Genomic DNA, 21,774 nt, shown 5'->3' with positions numbered 1-21,774 from the left:
AAAAGCATCGCCATAAGACCACCTAGCAGGATATGCTGGGATGGATGCAATTCCCGTTTATGTGGCGGGAGCAACAGACAACATTCCAAAATCACAGCACTTGGTCAAAAGAAGGAATGAAAGCGAATTTATATATATTCAATATATATATATATATATATATATATTCAAATATACTATGAAAATGAAGAGTGCATCCCGGCCCACAAATCCCTGCACTGAGCCTGGGAAGTCACTGAGGTGTTTGGAAGTCCAGACTTAAAGCCAACAGATGTGCTGAGAGTCCAACAACACGAGCGTGCGGATCCCAGTAGGGAAGAAAAGGGAGCATGGAGAATGGAAAGCAGAAAGTCAAGAGGAAAAAAAACTGCAAACGCGCTCAGAAAAGTTGTGAGAACCGGCGAGGAGCACAAAGACCTCCGAGTCAGCACCGGAACTCCACTAACGACATGTCAAGCGGCGAGTGCGCGGCGTGCGACATTGCCATCGATGTCACGTAACGGCAGTCCCTTCGGGAATTTGCCAGGCGGCAATCACACAGATTGGCGCACTTTTGTGTATAACGACATCCAATCACCGCAACTTCATCACGTATGGCACCTGGACGGGTAGTCCGCCCCCCCCGCCCCCGCGTGCGGCAGCGTTTTTTTGATGCCGATTTAAAGTACCTGGATGTATTTTCAGGATTTAAAACATTAGCGGAATAATCTCCTCGCTCATTGATTTGACTTGTGTCAGCAAAGGCAGCATCGATACAAGGACAACACTAACAATGGCCGCTCTCAGTGGGATGGCTGTATCTTCCAGCACGAGACGTGGGCTCCAGTCCTCAGGTACAAAATGCTGACAGCAAACATTTTGTTGAGACTTCGTAGCGAAAAAAATGTGTTCATATTACACATAAGGATTGAGAATGATGAGCAAAATTCCCAAAAAAGTGCACTTCCCCTTTAAGGATTCGGAGTTCGTGGTTAAGGGAAGGAAAGGAGGAAATGTGGGGGCAGGAGTGGCCAAACTTTTTCCACTGACGGGTCACAAAATGTGGCGGAGGTATTTGGTGTCATCAAACACAATCACATACTTGCTCACGGTGCAACGAAAGGAAAACTCAGCACTCCCACAGCAAGTGAACGCATCACATAAATCAGCCACTCTGTGCTAATCGTGTAACATAAAACTGTTATTCCCACATACCCGCAAGGTATGCCGGGTAGTCCAGCTGCAACAACAAAATGAATTATGAACCATATTGAATTTGGAAATGCGTGGCCCGCAGGCCACAGTTTGCCCATCCCTACATTAGGGTTAGAATACAGAAGCAAGAAACATTCCTCCATCCTGATGCCGCCAAAGCATTCGCCGCCAAATCAAGGAAGCGGTGACGTCACGGCTTTGATCATCTGGGCTTTCTGTTCCACTCAATCCAGCGTGATGGTGGGCTCAAATTAGCTCCAAGCCGCAGCGTTCCGAGAGGCCAGGATAACGAGCGGATGTCGAGTGGGAAAGAGAGAGAATGGGACTGAGGGGATAAAGAAACAAAAATGGATTAGAGTGGTAATCGTCTCGCCGTCCGGGCGAGAAGCCACGCAGGCACGCGCGCACACACACGCACACACGCACACACACGCACACACACACACACACACACACACACACACACACACACGCAACCTTCCATGGATGCCTGGCCAATCAATTGTTCCTAAGTGGGAGTTTCTCTCACTCCACAGCAATAAGGCTAAATCAGCTGAGATGCCAGTGGGGGTGTCAGGGGGTGTTGGGGGGGGGGTTACCCTGCCCGGCTTCCTTCTTCCATCCTCTTCACCCCTCCTTCCCGTCTCCTGCGTTCATATTCCTCAAGCAGACCCTCTCCTTCCTGCACACCCAACCGCCCTTTGCGGGGGCTTCAGACTCGGATTGCGTTGCATCCCTTCATCCTGGAGGTCAAGCCATAATTCCCAGACAGCATATCTCCTGATGCTCGTCTCCATTTGCCGGGTGCTTCCACTCAATCTCAAAATTCCAGGGATGGGAACTCTTTTTTGTGGGATCGAGCGCTAGCACCATGGATCATGGTCACATGACGCTCACTAGCCAATCGGCAGGCAGTGGAAGGATGCATGTCACCTGTATGCCGATACAGGCAACCCCCCCACCCCCCCTTTTTGGATCCCAATCACCACATCCATCAAGCCAAGGAAGCTCGATATTCCTGTGAATAAACGTTGATGTTTGGGATGAATGTGCTAAAAACGAAGGAGGTGACATTCCAAGAAAAGACCAGATTCCCGGAATAAAAGCCTGAGTTACGCAACACTGGCAGGCCTCTGCGATCAATGTGCTTCCCGTACGGCGCCGACTATTTTGGACCGTTTGAATGCTGCTTTTCACTCAGTGGAACTCCTGGATTCTTCTCCGGTGGTCATTTCCATGCCACCTGAGCGGCAGCGTGCAGGTCCAGGGGCGTTCCAAGGGGGGGCCGCCAAGGTTGGCCTGGTAGAGACGGCGAACAGAGCAGCGTCAGCTCGCATCAAGTCACTGCTGGGCTCCGTGATGAATCTTTTAGAGGCTCTTAGCGGGCGGTACCGGCGGTTCCGCTGTGGTTCCGCTGTGGTTCCCAATCTGTGTTGGGCTTGAATGTAAACATTGGCAGAGGTGATGATGAGAGTATTTATTGGGGGGCTCGTGGAGATGAAACATAGGCCATGCTTCAAGTGGGGCGGACTTCAACATTTAAATATAGCCAACATGCTCATGCTCTTAAATGCAATTCATTAAGTAATGCAGACTGACTTGGAAGCTTTTATGCTAATTGGTGCCTAACACCGCAGAACATACTTCCATGTACTGATGATATCATAGGCACTGATCCATTCATTAGGCACACCGCGCATCTCATCATATTTATTTCATCACAGGCGCTCCGTGTTTAAGAGGTTTTGGAGGTGAGGAAGCGCTCCCAGAAGTTTTATTCTGTAAACACAAATGGCTGGAGACCCATTTACGGCACGCCGCCTGCAGTGGGGGCGGGAACATACGGCATGCGCCTGCAGCTACACTTAGTGAGGATAACACAACTTTTTACTAGGGCTGTCAAGTCATTTAATCAGATTAATCACAGTTTTTAACTAATTAATCACAATTAAACATGTGCCTGCAGCTACACTTAGTAAAGATAACAGAGCTTATTAGTTAACTTTTTACTTGGGCTGTCAAGTGATTTGATCAGATTAATCACAGTTTTAACTAATTAATCACATTAATCGTGTCCCTGCAGCCACACTTAGTAAAGATAACAGAGCTTATTAGTTAACTTTTTACTTGGGCTGTCAAGTGATTTGATCAGATTAATCACAGTTTTAACTAATTAATCACAATTACTCGTGTGCCTGCAGCTACACTTAGTAAGGATAACAGAACTTTTTACTAGGGCTGTCAAGGGATTTAATCAGATTAATTGCGGTTTTAAACTAATTAATCACGATTAATCATGTGCCTGCAGCTACACTTAGTAAGGATAACAGAACTTTTTACTAGGGCTGTCAAGGGATTTAATCAGATTAATCACAGTTTTTAACTAATTAATCAGGATTAATCATGTGCCTGCAGCTACACTTAGTAAGGATAACAGAACTTTTTACTAGGGCTGTCAAGGGATTTAATCAGATTAATCACAGTTTTTAACTAATTAATCAGGATTAATCATGTGCCTGCAGCTACACTTAGTAAGGATAACAGAACTTTTTACTAGGGCTGTCAAGGGATTTAATCAGATTAATCACAGTTTTTAACTAATTAATCAGGATTAATCATGTGCCTGCAGCTACACTTAGTAAGGATAACAGAACTTTTTACTAGGGCTGTCAAGGGATTTAATCAGATTAATCACAGTTTTTAACTAATGAATGACAATTAATCCCCATGAAAAGGACCACCTGCTGCCAAGTGCACGCCACCAAACGGTTCCAGTTCCAAATGTCAACACAACGCTCGGTACTTACATCCCACCATCATCATGGCCACCGAGAAGATCTTCTCCCCGTCCGTGGTGGGAGCGATGTTGCCGAAGCCGATGGTGGTCAAGCTGGTCATGGTGAAGTAGAGCGACGTGATGTACAAAGAGTCCTTGCCGGGGCCTCCCTCCCATTGGCCAGAACCGCTGGCGTTGTAGCGGTAGGGCGAGCCGATGCTGATGGCCAGCTGGTACAGCCAGCTGTCCATCTTGATGGTGTTGGTGGCCTCGTCAATCACCTCATAGTCTCCGATGCTGTACCTGCTCGGCAGAACCAGGGAACCATGAAGGAATGGTCTCATGAAGACACTCGGACACGTCAACGTTTACCAGATGCAGGCTAGCCAGTGCGCCACCAGTCCAAAGACGCAGACCAGCAGAACCAGAACGGCAGCTCCATACTCCAGGTAGTGGTCCAGTTTCCTTGCCACCCGGCCCAGACGTAATAGGCGGACCACCTTCAGAGAACTGAACAGGCTGCTGATGCCCTGGGGGGGGGTGTCAGAGATCTAATCAATAAACAATGATTGGCATCGGAGACGTGAGGATGTGCATTCCTTCATTCATTCATTTTCTACTGCTTTTCCTCACGAGGGTCGCGGGGGGTGCTGGAGCCTATCCCAGCTGTCTTCGGGCGTAAGGCGGGGTCCACCCTAGACTGGTGGCCAGCCAATCCCAGGGCACATATAGACAAACAACCATTCACACTCACATTCATACCTATGGACAATTTGGAGTGGCTAATTAACCTAGCATGTTTTTGGAATGTGGGAGGAAACCGGAGTACCCGGAGAAAACCCACGCATGCACGGGGAGAACATGCAAACTCCACACAGAGATGCCCAAGGGTGGGATTGAACCCTGGTCTCCTAGCTGTGAGGTCTGTGCGCTAACCCCTAGACCACCGTGCCGCCCATTCCTTCATTAGCTCCCAAATATTAACAAAATGAATTATATGAATGAGTGTGAACGTCCCTAATTACAGTACATCCCAGTAGTGACCCATGTACAGTAGGACTGCAAGTTCCAGTGAGAGGAGCCACAGTGACCCAAACCTTGGACCCTTTCCACATCAGCATTGGGCTTTTTCAAGACGTCCCAAAGATGTCACAACACGAGCCTCTGAGAGCGCTTCCACCAGCCCGGAGCGTCAACATGAGATTTTTCACGTCAGCGTGCACGAAAGGTCGCACAAACAGCCTCTTTTGTCAGCAAGGGCCTGAAAAGGTCCACGAGGAGGCAGGAAGTCGCTTGGACGGAAATACAACACACTCGCAGGAGGAGAAGCAAGAAACGGCAGCCAGAACCCCGAGGCGGGCTCACGCTCCGAGAAACCCATTTAGGCATTTAGATTAGCACAACAGCAGGAGACGACACGCGAGCTAAACATTTAGTCAACACAGCCGTCGCCATGGGGGGGGGGGGCATTCGAAAGATGGATGTCATGCCATTAAAAAGAGGAAGAGCGCATCCTCTTCCTCCTCAGCGAGCGCTAATTGATCCGATTCAAGAACACCTCGCTGGTATCGACGTGACTCCATGGACCCACGTGAAAGTCAAGTCTTAAAGGGCCGCATCGCATTTTGGCGCCTCTGTGCTGCTTCACGCTTCAACACACACACACGCACACGCACACGCACACACACACACACACACACGCACACACACACACCTCATCCACTGGTTGTGATGCTTGTATATATTGTATATATTGTATATATTGTACGTATATATTACACATACATACATATGGACTAACTTGCTCCTCTTCTTAAAGGTAAGGTTCAATGACGCTGTTGTGTGTTTTGGGTGCTAACGAGCATATTTGTTCATTAATTCCTGCTAGCCAAACAATGTTATGTTTTTATCATCTCCCCGAGTAACCAACTCCAGACTCGTACCAATGGTGACTCCGGTGACTCATTTTGGGTTTTGAATTGGATGTTTTAAACCTCACTTCCTTAAAAGTCACACTACACCAGGGATGGGCAAACTACAGCCCGGGGGCCACCTGCGGCCCACCAAGTGTTTGAATCCAGCCCGCCAGATGCAAACTGGCGACATGACTTGCAAGTCAGATGTCATTCATTCATTCATTCATTTTCTACCGATTATCCTCACCAGGGTCAAGGGAGTGCTGGAGCCTACCCCAGCTGACTATGGGTGAGAGGCGGGGTCCACCCTGGACTGGTGGCCAGCCAATCACAGGGCACATATAGACAAACAACCATTCACACTCACATTCATACCTATGGACAATTTGGAGTGGCTAATTAACCTCGCGGGCGGCACGGTGGTCTAGGGGTTAGCGCACAGACCTCACAGCAAGGAGACCAGGGTTCAATTCCACCCTCGGCCATCTCTGTGTGGAGTTTGCATGTTCTCCTCGTGCATGCCTGGGTTTTCTCCGGGTACTCCGGTTTCCTCCCACATTCCAAAAACATGCTAGGTTAATTAGCCACTCCAAATTGTCCATAGGTATGAATGTGAGTGTGAATGGTTGTTTGTCTATATGTGCCCTGGGATTGGCTGGCCACCAGTCCAGGGTGGACCCCGCCTCTCGCCCCAAGACAGCTGATGACGACTGTCGTGAGGATAAGTGGTAGAAAATGAATGACCATTATTCCAACAGTAAAATATGGTGGTGGTAGTGTGATGGTCTGGGACTGTTTTGCTGCATCAGGACCTGGAAGACTCACTGTGATAAATGGAACCATGAATTATTGTTAATATGCCAATATGGGCTGCACGGCGACCGAGTGGTTAGCGTGCAGACCTCACAGCTAGGAGACCCGGGTTCAATTCCACCCTCGGCCATCTCTGTGTGGAGTTTGCATGTTCTCCCCGTGCATGCGTGGGTTTTCTCCGGGTACTCCGGTTTCCTCCCACATTCCAAAAACATGCTAGGTTAATTAGCCACTCCAAATTGTCCATAGGTATGAATGTGAGTGTGAATGGTTGTTTGTCTATATGTGCCCTGGGATTGGCTGGCCACCAGTCCAGGGTGGAACCCGCCTCTTTTCCAAAGACAGCTGGGATAGGCTCCAGCACCCCCCCGTGACCCTCGTGAGGAAAAACGGTAGAAAATGAATGAATGAATGAATAATGAACCTAGCATGTTTTTGGAATGCAATGTGCTAAGTATGGCGAGAACACAACAAGGAAGTGATGTCAGAGTCTGAAGGAAGCAGGAACGTCTTCACTGAACGTAAACATGATGTTAAATGTTCGGCCATTTTGTCATTTGTAGTTATTTGACTTTGTTTTCTGCATGTAAAATGACAATTATTCTCAATAAAATAAATTTTTTTGTTCATATTTTTGGGTGTCTGGAAAGGATTCACAGGTTTTTGTACATTTTTGGATGACTAAAATAAAATGAGCTACAGTAACAAAACATCCCCATTTTGTGTTACAGCTGACAAAGCTAAGTAGTAAAATAATATATGTCATTAATAAACTATTATTTGACTTTTATAACCTGCCTCGGGCCAATAAAAAACACTCTGCGGGATGAAAATGGTCCAAAAAATGGAGAAATGGCGGCGTTTTCAAGCCTCCATCATTCCAGCAGGACCTGGTCCCGATTAGTGACATGGTGATGGGTCAGGATGGGTCCTCACGGGTCAGGCTGGTACAGCACTCGGTCTGGGCTATTAGAGCATCCACACAGCAAGCAGCCTCAGCGAGAACAATAGGAGCTCCCGTTGGAGCCCCGGTCCCCGTGTGGGGGGGCTGGTGGGAGACGCACACACACACACACACACACACAGCCTGAGGGAGCGTTGGCCAACTCCTGGTGGGAACGTTACATCACCTTGGCATTGTTTTCCAGCCAAGCACCTCAGTGGAGAGTGGTGTGCACTTTGCTGGCAAGATGTGCACGTAGTGTGTAGGTTGCTATGCACGGTGTAAAAAAACAACAAAAAGACTAAGACTATTTCTAAATCAAATAAGCATCACACCTCCTCCTGGTCAAGATGTGTTTCTCTGCATGTACACACACACACACACACACACACACTAAATGCTAATATGGCAAAAAAGCTAAAAAGGCTAAAAATACAGCAGACCAGTTTAGCATTGTTCTCTTCTTCACCTCCACATCCTCCATCCTCCTCCATCCTATCAGCGAGGTGACCAAGTTCTCCGCACCTGCCAAGCTAACTAACTAGCTAGCATGCTAACATGTAGCATAGCCGTGCATGAGTGAGAGAGGACGGCGTGGACGAGCTTTGTGTCTCCTTGGAACGCTTTCATCAATTCATCCTCCGCCGTTCCTGGTTCTTCCCCCGGGAGAAAAGGGAGGGAGGCAACGCCTTCAATTGCAGCACAAAGCGTAGGAAAACACAGCACCGCTCTCTCGACTCAAAGTAAGGTAACCATAGCAACAACAGTCAACATGACAACTTCAGACAAACTTTTTGTCTCTTCTGGTTTAGAAAATGGATCATGGTGGAAGGTACGCCATCATCACGCTCTGCTACGGAACTCACGTTTGTTCCCATCTTGCTTCCATGACGGGAACAAAATGGGAAAAATGATGGCCTCATTAGCTCCTTGGTAACTACTCATTAGTTCTTCATTAGCTCCTTGGTAACTACTCATTAGTTCTTCATTAGTTCCTTGGTAACTACTCATTAGTTCTTCATTAGTTCCTTGGTAACTACTCATTAGTTCTTCATTAGTTCCTTGGTAACTACTCATTAGTTCCTTGTAACTACTCATTAGTTCTTCATTAGTTCCTTGGTAACTACTCATTAGTTCTTCATTAGTTCCTTGGTAACTACTCATTAGTTCCTTGGTAACTACTCATTAGTTCCTTGGTAACTACTCATTAGTTCTTCATTAGTTCCTTGGTAACTACTCATTAGTTCCTTGGTAACTACTCATTAGTTCTTCATTAGTTCCTTGGTAACTACTCATTAGTTCCTTGGTAACTACTCATTAGTTCCTTGGTAACTACTCATTAGTTCCTTGGTAACTACTCATTAGTTCTTCATTATTTCCTTGGTAACTACTCATTAGTTCCTTGGTAACTACTCATTAGTTCTTCATTAGTTCCTTGGTAACTACTCATTAGTTCCTTGGTAACTACTCATTAGTTCCTTGGTAACTACTCATTAGTTCCTTGGTAACTACTCATTAGTTCTTCATTAGTTCCTTGGTAACTACTCATTAGTTCCTTGGTAACTACTCATTAGTTCTTCATTAGTTCCTTGGTAACTACTCATTAGTTCCTTGGTAACTACTCATTAGTTCCTTGGTAACTACTCATTAGTTCATTGGTAACTACTCATTAGTTCCTTGGTAACTACTCATTAGTTCTTCATTAGTTCCTCTGTAACTACTCATTAGTTCTTCATTAGTTCCTTGGTAACTACTCATTAGTTCTTCATTAGTTCCTTGGTAACTACTCATTAGTTCTTCATTAGTTCCTTGGTAACTACTCATTAGTTCTTCATTAGTTCCTTGGTAACTACTCATTAGTTCTTCATTAGTTCCTTGGTAACTCCTCATTAGTTCTTCATTAGTTCCTTGGTAACTACTCATTAGTTCTTCATTAGTTCCTTGGTAACTACTCATTAGTTCTTCATTAGTTCCTTGGTAACTACTCATTAGTTCTTCATTAGTTCCTTGGTAACTACTCATTAGTTCCTTGTAACTACTCATTAGTTCTTCATTAGTTCCTTGGTAACTACTCATTAGTTCTTCATTAGTTCCTTGGTAACTACTCATTAGTTCCTTGGTAACTACTCATTAGTTCCTTGGTAACTACTCATTAGTTCTTCATTAGTTCCTTGGTAACTACTCATTAGTTCCTTGGTAACTACTCATTAGTTCTTCATTAGTTCCTTGGTAACTACTCATTAGTTCCTTGGTAACTACTCATTAGTTCCTTGGTAACTACTCATTAGTTCCTTGGTAACTACTCATTAGTTCTTCATTATTTCCTTGGTAACTACTCATTAGTTCCTTGGTAACTACTCATTAGTTCTTCATTAGTTCCTTGGTAACTACTCATTAGTTCCTTGGTAACTACTCATTAGTTCCTTGGTAACTACTCATTAGTTCCTTGGTAACTACTCATTAGTTCTTCATTAGTTCCTTGGTAACTACTCATTAGTTCCTTGGTAACTACTCATTAGTTCTTCATTAGTTCCTTGGTAACTACTCATTAGTTCCTTGGTAACTACTCATTAGTTCCTTGGTAACTACTCATTAGTTCATTGGTAACTACTCATTAGTTCCTTGGTAACTACTCATTAGTTCTTCATTAGTTCCTCTGTAACTACTCATTAGTTCTTCATTAGTTCCTTGGTAACTACTCATTAGTTCTTCATTAGTTCCTTGGTAACTACTCATTAGTTCTTCATTAGTTCCTTGGTAACTACTCATTAGTTCTTCATTAGTTCCTTGGTAACTACTCATTAGTTCTTCATTAGTTCCTTGGTAACTCCTCATTAGTTCTTCATTAGTTCCTTGGTAACTACTCATTAGTTCTTCATTAGTTCCTTGGTAACTACTCATTAGTTCTTCATTAGTTCCTTGGTAACTACTCATTAGTTCCTTGGTAACTACTCATTAGTTCTTCATTAGTTCCTTGGTAACTACTCATTAGTTCTTCATTAGTTCCTTGGTAACTACTCATTAGTTCCTTGGTAACTACTCATTAGTTCTTCATTAGTTCCTTGGTAACTACTCATTAGTTCCTTGGTAACTACTCATTAGTTCTTCATTAGTTCCTTGGTAACTACTCATTAGCTCCTTGGTAACTACTCATTAGTTCTTCATTAGTTCCTTGGTAACTACTCATTAGTTCCTTGGTAACTACTCATTAGTTCTTCATTAGTTCCTTGGTAACTACTCATTAGTTCTTCATTAGTTCCTTGGTGACTACTCATTAGTTCCTTGGTAACTACTCATTAGTTCTTCATTAGTTCCTTGGTAACTACTCATTAGTTCTTCATTAGTTCCTTGGTATCTACTCATTAGTTCCTTGGTAACTACTCATTAGTTCTTCATTAGTTCCTTGATAACTACTCATTAGTTCCTTGGTAACTACTCATTAGTTCCTTGGTAACTACTCATTAGTTCCTTGGTAACTACCCATTAGTTCCTTGGTAACTACCCATTAGTTCCTTGGTAACTACTCATTAGTTCCTTGGTAACTACTCATTAGTTCTTCATTAGTTCCTTGGTAACTACTCATTAGTTCCTTGGTAACTACTCATTAGTTCTTCATTAGTTCCTTGGTAACTACTCATTAGTTCCTTGGTAACTACCCATTAGTTCCTTGGTAACTACTCATTAGTTCCTTGGTAACTACTCATTAGTTCCTTGGTAACTACTCATTAGTTCCTTGGTAACTACTCATTAGTTCCTTGGTATCCTTGGTTCCTTGGGATTTCCTTTGATTTGTGCTTCCCGCCAAAACGCTGTTATCCATTATTCCACCCTGGGCCCGCCTTCGGGCATGCCCACTTCGCTGTGATTGGTGACACCTAACTATGAACCATATAAGGACGTCCGCCCCTCTGTGACATCACGAAGGGGCTTTTGGACCACGCCTTTTGAAACGGAGCGTTTGGAGTCATCCCAACCTCACTTCCAAAAGCACAAACCAGGTTATGGGAAGTTCATGGACTTGGGGACATGCAGACGTACCTCATCCACGTTCTCGAAGGCGTTGATGATGTCATAGGGCAGGCAGGACAGCAGGTCGATGACAAACCAGGTCTTCAGGTAGTTCATGCGGATCAGCTTGGGGTCGGAGATGACCTCGCCGCCGGGTCCCACGAAGGTGGTGTGGAAGTTGAGGACGATGTCCACCAGGAAGATGACGTCCACCACGCTGTCCAGCACCAGCCACACGATGTTGTTCTGCTTGGTCTTGAAGGACACGTTGTAGGGCACCATGATGGCCGTGTAGAAGGTGAGGATGAGGATCACCCAGTCCCACGTGGTCTTGAAGGTGCAGTAGTGGAGGATGATGTGCGGCGGCGTCTTGGGGGCTTCCTGCTTGTACTGAGGGAGGATGTCCGAGTTGAGCTGCAGGACCTGGAAGACATTTGGATCGTGGAATCTCATGGAAAAGGGTTTCCAGATCTTTAGACAAAGTCATGCAGAGATGATCCATCCTTCACGAGTCCTCCTTCCCTCCCCGTTTGCATCCTTCTGCAACTGACATGTTAATGAGGTCATTAGGCGTCAAGATGGTGGAGCAGCTGGTCTTTGGACTCGAGTGGACCTGAGTCATCTTCACTTGTTCATTATTGATATCATGTTCACTTTAATCGTCAAGCGTAGAACAATGAGACATGGGAAGGACTCTCGTTTGTGTGTCCTTCCTTAGGTGAGAGTCCTTCCCTAGGAGGTGACATGTCCTCCTGAGAAGGTGCACGTGGTCCTGATTGAAGCACACATCTCCATCCTTCTCTTCCTGGGTTTTTCCACCTTTTAGACGGTCTGGGTGCTTTGTGCCTTGGCCTCCAACAGGCGCATCAAACATTGATGGCACTCAGCAGAAGCTGCTGGCGTGCATCCACACAAGCGTGTGTGTGTGGGGGGGGGGGGGGGGGGGGGGGCGAGGGGGGGCAGGGGGGGGGGGGTAAAGCGGTGGGACTGTAGTCCTTAATGTTTCATAGGAGGATTTAGTTGTGCAGAAATAATGAAAAGAGCAGAGAAGCTGGGCCAATATGAACGCACGGCGATGGCGCTAACCACCGCCGTTATGGCGTCGTTTGGCTACACGTAGACACCGCTGGCGTTGGACTCCATTACCAGAAAGCACGGCACTCTGCTCCTCAATAAAATACTCTAAAATATTCTAAAAGTGTGTGCCTGCTATTATACCACATGAAAAAATGAAATATTATTCATTTTCACTTGGGCTGCACAGTGGTCGAGTGGTTGGCGCGTAGACCTCACAGCTAGGAGACCAGCGTTCAATTCCACCCATGGCCATCTCTGTGTGGAGTTTGCATGTTCTCATTCCAACATTCCAAAAACTAGCAAAATGCTAGGTTAATTAGCCACTCCAAATTGTCCATAGGTATGAATGTGAGTGTGAATGGTTGTTTGTCTATATGTGCCCTGGGATTGGCTGGCCACCAGTCCAGGGTGTACCCCGCCTCTCGCCCCAAGACAGCTGGGATAGGCTCCAGCATCCTCGTGAGTTTAAGCAGTAGAAAATGAATGAATGATTTTCACTTATGTTGAAATATAGTTGGACGAGCTAATGGTAATTAGCCGTTACCATTAGTTACCATTAGTTGTATGAGCTAATGGTAATTAGCCGTTACCATTAGTTACCATTAGTTGTATGAGCTAATGGTAATTAGCCTTTAGCATTAGTAACCATTAGCTGTATGAGCTAATGGTAATTAGCCGTTACCATTAGTAACCATTAGCTGTATGAGCTAATGGTAATTAGCCATTACCATTAGTTACCATTAGCTGTATGAGCTAATGGTAATTAGCCTTTAGCATTAGTAACCATTAGCTGTATGAGCTAATGGTAATTATCCATTACCATTAGTTACCATTAGCTGTATGAGCTAATGGTAATTAGCCTTTAGCATTAGTAACCATTAGCTGTATGAGCTAATGGTAATTAGCCATTACCATTAGTTACCATTAGTTGTATGAGCTAATGGTAATTAGCCTTTAGCATTAGTAACCATTAGCTGTATGAGCTAATGGTAATTAGCCGTTACCATTAGTTACCATTAGTTGTATGAGCTAATGGTAATTAGCCGTTACCATTAGTTACCATTAGTTGTATGAGCTAATGGTAATTAGCCTTTAGCATTAGTAACCATTAGCTGTATGAGCTAATGGTAATTAGCCGTTACCATTAGTTACCATTAGTTGTATGAGCTAATGGTAATTAGCCTTTAGCATTAGTAACCATTAGCTGTATGAGCTAATGGTAATTAGCCGTTACCATTAGTTACCATTAGCTGTATGAGCTAATGGTAATTAGCCTTTAGCATTAGTAACCATTAGCTGTATGAGCTAATGGTAATTAGCCATTACCATTAGTTACCATTAGCTGTATGAGCTAATGGTAATTAGCCTTTAGCATTAGTAACCATTAGCTGTATTAGCTAATGGTAATTAGCCGTTACCATTAGTTACCATTAGCTGTATGAGCTAATGGTAATTAGCCTTTAGCATTAGTAACCATTAGCTGTATGAGCTAATGGTAATTAGCCGTTACCATTAGTAACCATTAGCTGTATGAGCTAATGGTAATTATCCGTTACGATTAGTAACCATTAGCTGTATGAGCTAATGGTAATTAGCCGTTACCATTAGTAACCATTAGCTGTATGAGCTAATGGTAATTAGCCGTTACCATTAGTAACCATTAGCTGTATGAGCTAATGGTAATTAGCCGTTACCATTAGTAACCATTAGCTGTATGAGCTAATGGTAATTAGCCGTTACCATTAGTAACCATTAGCTGTATGAGCTAATGGTAATTAGCCGTTACCATTAGTAACCATTAGCTGTATGAGCTAATGTTAATTAGCCGTTACCATTAGTAACCATTAGCTGTATGAGCTAATGGTAATGAGCCGTTACCATTAGTTACCATTAGCTGTATGAGCTAATGGTAATTAGCCGTTACCATTAGTTACCATTAGTTGTATGAGCTAATGGTAATTAGCCTTTAGCATTAGTAACCATTAGCTGTATGAGCTAATGGTAATTAGCCATTACCATTAGTTACCATTAGCTGTATGAGCTAATGGTAATTAGCCTTTAGCATTAGTAACCATTAGCTGTATGAGCTAATGGTAATTAGCCGTTACCATTAGTAACCATTAGTTGTATGAGCTAATGGTAATTAGCCTTTAGCATTAGTAACCATTAGCTGTATGAGCTAATGGTAATTATCCATTACCATTAGTTACCATTAGCTGTATGAGCTAATGGTAATTAGCCTTTAGCATTAGTAACCATTAGCTGTATGAGCTAATGGTAATTAGCCATTACCATTAGTTACCATTAGCTGTATGAGCTAATGATAATTAGCCGTTACAATTGTATGAGATACCAGCTGTTAGCTGGGAGCAATTGTTAGCTATCATGTTAGCTATCATGTTAGCTCAATTAAAGTAGCATTAAGGACACTTTTTCTGCATATTTTCCCCAACGGGAAGTGAAAATATTGTTCCATTTGAATATGTTTGCATGGTCCAATTGTGTTTTGGACCAGGGACTAATAACCAAAGAAAGGGAATAAAGCCGAGGTAGCCGTCGCCATGGTTACCCGCATCTTTCATCAGGAGCGGTTTGAAGATGCTCACCTCGGCCAGTCGGGACTGCTTATGGCTGACTTCATGCTTGCTGATGGGCGCCAGCTGCTGCAGCGTCGTACGGTTTTGGGTCAGCGCTCGAGTCAGACGCGCGAACTTGGTCCAACCTGCGGGAAAGACCACAACATGAACGTCCAATCAGCAGGCTTCAAGGGGGCGGGGTCCAAACTGCAGTGAAAAATGTGCTGTGGAGTTACATTTAAAGAAAGTTATGAGCATCATTTCAATATTTTCTCCTCTTTTGGTTTTTAGTAAGATGTAATATATTGGATTTTTAGGAAAAAAATGGCTCCCGGGTCGCACTTCCAGTGCTCCATCCATCCATCTATCCCGTTTCTATGCTGCTTAATCCTCATTAGGCTAGCTGGGGTAGGCTGGAGCCTATCCCAGCTGACTTTGGGCGGATGGCAGGGTACACCCTCTACTTCCGGCCCGCCCATGGCAGGACACAAACAACCATTCACACTCCAATTCATACCCATGGGAAATTTAGAGTTCCCAATTGAGCTAACATGGATATTTTTGGAATGTGAGAGGAACCGGAACACCCGGGAGAAAATCCATGGACATGGATTCCATGGAGAGAACACGCAAACTCCACACAGGGATTGGAACCCAGAGCTCCAGTGTAGCCAACGTGCTAACCAACGCTAGCAAAATATTCCCAGTGAGGACTGGCCACCAGGGGGCATCAGACAACAACAACAGCGCTCCCGGTGGACTGATGGCATCATTACAGCCCACTAGTCAAATATCATGGCTTCTACTTTCTACTGTATGCTCATAAAAGAACCCATAATACTTCCTGGTCTAGCGGCCTTTACTTCAGCTGTATGATGGCCGCCCCCAGTACGGGGGGGGGGTGCTAAACGAGGGAGGCCTTCACAATGAAGATGACTTTGTCTTTGTGTAGCTTCTATACATTCAACTTGGCATTGGAGCGCAAGGAACGGCAGCCAAAACGGACATCCTTCAATGACACTCAGGGAGGGGGGTCGGGGGTGGGGGAGGGGGCGGGGTACGAAGAGATGACTGCCACTTAAAGACTCAGCGACACCAGGCCATCAGTGCAAATGCCAACATCTTCTTCCACTTCAGCACTTTCACTCAACCTTTGCGGCGGTCCCAGTTTTCCCTCCCAGTTTTCCCTCCGATGGACAATTCCTCTCGCTAGCTAACAATGAAGAACCAACGTGACGCTAATGAACGCACGCCACGTAATGATGGAACACAAACGATCACGAGCTAACAAAGTAGCCAAAGTGGTCTTCCGTAACGACTTGACTTTCCTCACAAAAACTCCAACAACATGAAATCAACTCCATGGAACATTCCCAGCGTTCCTTCCTTCCTGCCAGGCCGCCATGTCTCTGCCGCTCGCCTCACGCTAACGTGATGTGGCGTGGCGTGGCGTGCCGTCAGCGCGGCCGGAGACGCCGGCGCCGCCGGTGAACGACAGCAGCCAACTCGGCTGTCGACGCCCTCAGCGGCCAATCTCTGCGGCGCCCTTTGGTCCCACCCCCCCCCAGTGCAGACGCCACTAAAAACCCAGCCGGCCGTCTGGACATGACTGCGCCCCCTGGTGGTCAACTCTGGCATCCATGTTTGTTAGCATTGTTAGCCCTAGCTGACACTAGCTGACAACATGCGATGGACAACCTGATCACATGACACCAGGGGGCGTGGTCTCTCGCTGCCACGCATATCAACATGTGTTAGCATGTCTGTACGGTAAATCGAGAGGGCAGGGGTGTTCCGGCCGTGTGGAGGGGGGCCCCCACCCCCTCCCCCGGGGGCCAGGAAGCTGACACGGCACATCAGTCACGACTCCACCGACAACTCCTGACTGCGTCCGGCCTTGGAAGTCAACAAGACGACAGGAATTCTTTCCTTTCTTTCTTCTCTCCTTTTCATTTGTCAATTGCAACCACCCGAGTTAGTCCCGCCCCTTCTGTGACCCAGCCAAGATGGCGACTGTCCAGGCCGGTAAGGGGACCCACATTCTACACCTCTTATTTCTGTGTTTAATTTACTCCGCCCCCCACCCGTCTTATGCCACACCCACTGGGCTGTGATTGGTCAAACTCAAAAGCGCTCCCGAGGACTTCCGGATACATAGGCCTGCGTTTCCAAAAAACTCGGGATCACTTCCAACCTCTTGGTCTGATGCTTTGCTATCGATGAACACGAGAACATTCCAAGAACATTTAAAGGTGGGAAAAGCGGACCCGGATGAGTCATTCCAGGCTCTGAATCCTAAATCCTCCTGACCTTTGGTGGTTTCATCCTCGATGGGCTGCTTGAAGAGAGTGATGTCCTTGAAGGTGCACAGGAACAGGACCACCTTGTCGTTCTCGTTCCTGATGGGAGCCACTTGCATGTAGAACCAGACCGGACTTCCTGCCACGACAAGGAGCAGCACGTCACATGACATTCACCAGCTTCCCTTCTCCGCTTCATCCCGGTCGCTGCACCCGTGTGCAGACCGGGGATGCTCCATCGGGATTTATGCTGCCGATACCGATCATTCGCCAGTGAAATCGGCCGATCCCAATACCAGTGTACACAGTGTACTCGCTGAAGTGCACTCAACATTTTGAGTGCAGCACCCGGGTCATGACAAGACCTGATAATGGCTTTTTGCCGTAGTCGGCAGCGTAGAAACACACTGAATGTTAGCTTAGCATGTTTATTAGCATCCAGGTCGCGGCGATAATAACGGCGATGAAGATGAGGATGAAGATGAACGCAACTCACGGTTCTTCCTGTAGAGGAGGACCTCAAAGCAGTTGGACTCATAGTTGTCGAAGGTCTGCCGCACTTTGTCGATGGTCTTCTTGTCCGTCAGTTCTCCGTACATAAAACTGCAGAAAGCACAGAAAAACCCGTCGCTATGACATCACTTCCTGTCGCCGTGAAGGTTCTGGGTGCTATTTAGCCACTTCTTTACAACTCCACTAGCATGGTCACCATGACAACCAAGGGAACATCTTGAGGGAATATTTAGGTCACAGCTTGATGATGTCACACCCGTTAACCAATCAGTGACGACGTCAGGAAATCAAACTAAGTGACCTGAGAAGTCACATGACTCCTCGGCTACTCCGGTAAGATGGATCCATGTCATCGTGGGATTGGTCATGAAGGTAAACCCCCGTGCTTCCGCAGAGAACGTTCTGGTCCAATGCTTTGATTGACAGGTAAGGGGCGGGAGCATTTCTTCTCTCTTGCAGTCGTACTTCAAACATCTGCTCAGCAAACGTCTACAAAACTTGGCTGCTACTACTACCAATAGTCATAGGAATGGTTTGTTTACTAATATAGTGACAATACAACCTCTATTAATACTAATAAATGTTATAATAATAATAATAATAATAATAATAATGCTGACCTGCAGGTGCTGCTCTTCTGCATGACATCAGCTCGGTGGAATCCAGACAGCTTGCAGAATCCGTCATTGCTGTAGACGACGGGCCACTCCACGATCTGGGCGTTGCCCAGCAGGAAGCTCGTCTCTGCAGGTGGAAAGTACACATCAACGCCACGACATCGACCCCGCCATGACATCGGCCTCGCCATGACCTCGCCATCTGACGGGTCACACCGCCAAGCCAAGCGTGTTTTTATTCTACTGCAACGTACAACACAGAAGGAGTATGCAAACAAAGACATGTCCACTGGTCAACACAAGGATTAAAGGAATTCCTACAGTACTTGAACACACCAGTACGACACAGTATTTTCACCACATTGGGGGGGAATATCTGATATTTGACAATAAAGTCATAAATATACAAGAAAAAAAATTGATTATTTGAAAAATTTATAATTGATCATTTATAAGAATAAGTTGTAAAATAATGGGAAAAAAGTCTAAAGTTAGCAAGAATAAAGTGGTAAATTTACAAGAATAAAATTGTGTGTTTATGACAAAAAAAAGTCTTAAGTGTACAAGAAAAAATTGTAAATTTACGGGGAATAATGTCATAAATGAATGAGAAAATAATCTTCAATTCACAAGAATAAAGTGGTACATTTATTAGAAAAAAGGCTTAAATTTACAAGAATTAAGTCTTAAATTTGCCAGAATAAAGTCGTAAAAAAAGTCACATGTTTGAGAGAAAAGTTGTAATAAAATTTGAAATAATAAAATCCTAAATTTGAGGGAAAAAAGTTGTACATTTACAAGAATAAAGTTGTAAATTATGCCAAAAAAGTCTTACATTTATGAGAAATAAAGTCGTAAATTTTTCAAGAATAAAATTGTGTGTTTATGACAAAAAAAGTCTTACGTGTACAAGAAAAAGTTGTAAATTTATGGGAATAAAGTCATTAATTAATGAGAAAAATAATCTTCAATTTCCAGAATAAAGTGATAAATTAAAAAAAAAAAAAGTTGGAAATTTACGACAAAAAAAAGTTCACCTGCCTGAGGCCAAAGGTCACACAAGTCCCCCCCCCTTTCATAGACGTTCCAGGTGAAGGAGTATTAAAATAATATAAGGAGTATTAAAATAATCAGAGATTTCAAGACTAAAGTCCTAAATTGATGAGAGAAACGTGGTAATATTAAACAACTAACGTAATGAATTTCCAAGGCTTCTCCAAAGTCAGCTGACTGATGTCATATGACATCAACTAAAGTGATGGCTGATGTTGGTGACACGCGACCCACACCCCCCCAGGGCACCCCCAATAAAGCACATATGTCCATTCATACCATGCCCATGCATTACATCACGTATACAAATAGAAATCATGTTTTAACGTGGCGCTCCGCCACAATCCATTACTGAATGTCCTTGGGGGTGGCGGTGGGTGGGGTCTCCCAAAAGTAACAGTTTATGACTGATGATTTTTTTTTAGTCCAAAGAAGAACAAGGATTGACTGTTAAATGGGGAAACATGACTCAGCAGCAGCAGCAAGTCCATTAAGTCCAAAGTGAAATGTGCTGATGGTGTTGTTTCAGTCCAAACGCCCTCACGATCACAGTCACAATCACAATCACAGTCACAATCACAGTCACAGTCACAATCACAATCAAATCAACTTTATTGTCCATTCCGAGTACGTGGACATTTGGGGATCACCCGTTCCAAGCAACTGCATTTTAAAACGTGTACATTTGGGGCATTATTGACTTTTTCTGTTATATTTATAGGCATAATTTGATGTGAAAAAATAACAAATGAAGCTCTGCATACCAAATGACGGAAATCAAATGTTTTTTCACGCAGTTCCATATTAATGGCGCACACCTGGCCGCCCATGCGCCAAAACCCCAAAGTGAGCTTTGTGCGTCATGAACTGCTGAGCCATAACTAAACTAAATGGACAAAAGTTCGCTAGGACGAATGAACACATCGCGAGGATGCGACCAACTTTTGCCAGAAATCGGGAGAGCCGATAAAGACAGATAAAGAGCAGAAGAGCAGCAGAAGTGTTCCATCTTACCACTGGACCTCCTGACGATGTTCTCCAGAAAAGTGTTCTGCGGCGCCACCAGGCCTCTCTTGCCGCCCGGCATGCTGCCGTGGCTGGGGTGCTGTGTTCCTGTGAGAGAGTCCTCTGGTGAAGATCATGGTAGCTCTCTGACTGACGGACGCGCACTGAGCGCACAGCCGCGCGGGCACAGGAGGCGCGCCGAGCGGACGGACCTGCGCATGCGTGACTGGGGGCCTTCTTCACGTGAAGGTGAGTGTCTGCTTTTAAAAGTGTAAACACAGACAGAAAGCATAAATAATACTAGGACGATGACAACTTTAGTAGTTGTTTGCACAAACATGATAAATGATGGATGGTCTAAAATGTAACAATGCTCCCCCTAGCGGCCATGACTTAAACTACATGGAATTAGTATTAGTATTAATCAGTGTGGCTCTGTGAAAAATGTCATTTGTGTTTATTCACCAAACTGTTGTGTTGTGTTTGTAAAAAATGTACTCTCGACAGGACATAAAGTCAAATAAGAGTGCATGAAAGTTGACTAACTTTAAATCCACACGGATGTTGACGTGAGTCGCCATTTTGAATGGTCACGTGATGTTTTAGGACCTATAGCTAAGTGGCGCGAGACGCCGAAGTTCTTGCTAACAGGAAGTACATGTTAGGTCTGCTAACTGGACACATTTGGATACATTTTGTAGTCGTATTAGATGATAAATAATGCTGAAATGATGGGAATTAAGCAGGAAGAATTGTGTATAAGATATTTTGTGTATAAGAATATACACAGCTAAGCTTGTGTATATTCGTGTGGGCTCAGCTCCTCCGGTGACATTATTTATGGCAAGGAGTGGGCGGATTCTTACTATTTTATGAAGCTCGGGAGAGCAAACAGTAGACACAACACTTTAGCACATTAGTGGCACATTAGTAGAACATTAGTAGCACATTAGCGCTACCTACACGTTGCCTTAATTAGCACA

The 21,774-nt window shown here is 44.8% G+C and overlaps 1 protein-coding gene across 1 annotated transcript in view; it reads right to left on the bottom strand.

The window, feature by feature from the left end:
- Positions 1-21,774, bottom strand: part of LOC131140087 (potassium voltage-gated channel subfamily H member 5-like) — a 50,128-nt gene that overhangs the window by 27,079 nt on the left and 1,275 nt on the right. The window contains exons 2-9 of the mRNA XM_058090189.1: positions 20,801-21,048; positions 18,737-18,860; positions 18,100-18,206; positions 17,614-17,742; positions 15,334-15,449; positions 11,681-12,073; positions 4,343-4,500; positions 4,002-4,273 (exon numbers count right to left, since the gene is read on the bottom strand). Coding sequence (XP_057946172.1) covers positions 4,002-4,273; positions 4,343-4,500; positions 11,681-12,073; positions 15,334-15,449; positions 17,614-17,742; positions 18,100-18,206; positions 18,737-18,860; positions 20,801-20,873 — 1,372 coding nt within the window. The 5' untranslated portion in view covers positions 20,874-21,048. The remainder of the gene's footprint in view (positions 1-4,001; positions 4,274-4,342; positions 4,501-11,680; positions 12,074-15,333; positions 15,450-17,613; positions 17,743-18,099; positions 18,207-18,736; positions 18,861-20,800; positions 21,049-21,774) is intronic.

The sequence above is a fragment of the Doryrhamphus excisus genome, chromosome 13 (assembly GCF_030265055.1).
Source record: "Doryrhamphus excisus isolate RoL2022-K1 chromosome 13, RoL_Dexc_1.0, whole genome shotgun sequence".
In the NCBI taxonomy this organism is placed as follows: domain Eukaryota; kingdom Metazoa; phylum Chordata; class Actinopteri; order Syngnathiformes; family Syngnathidae; genus Doryrhamphus; species Doryrhamphus excisus.
This window is presented reverse-complemented; position numbering and strand designations above follow the sequence as displayed.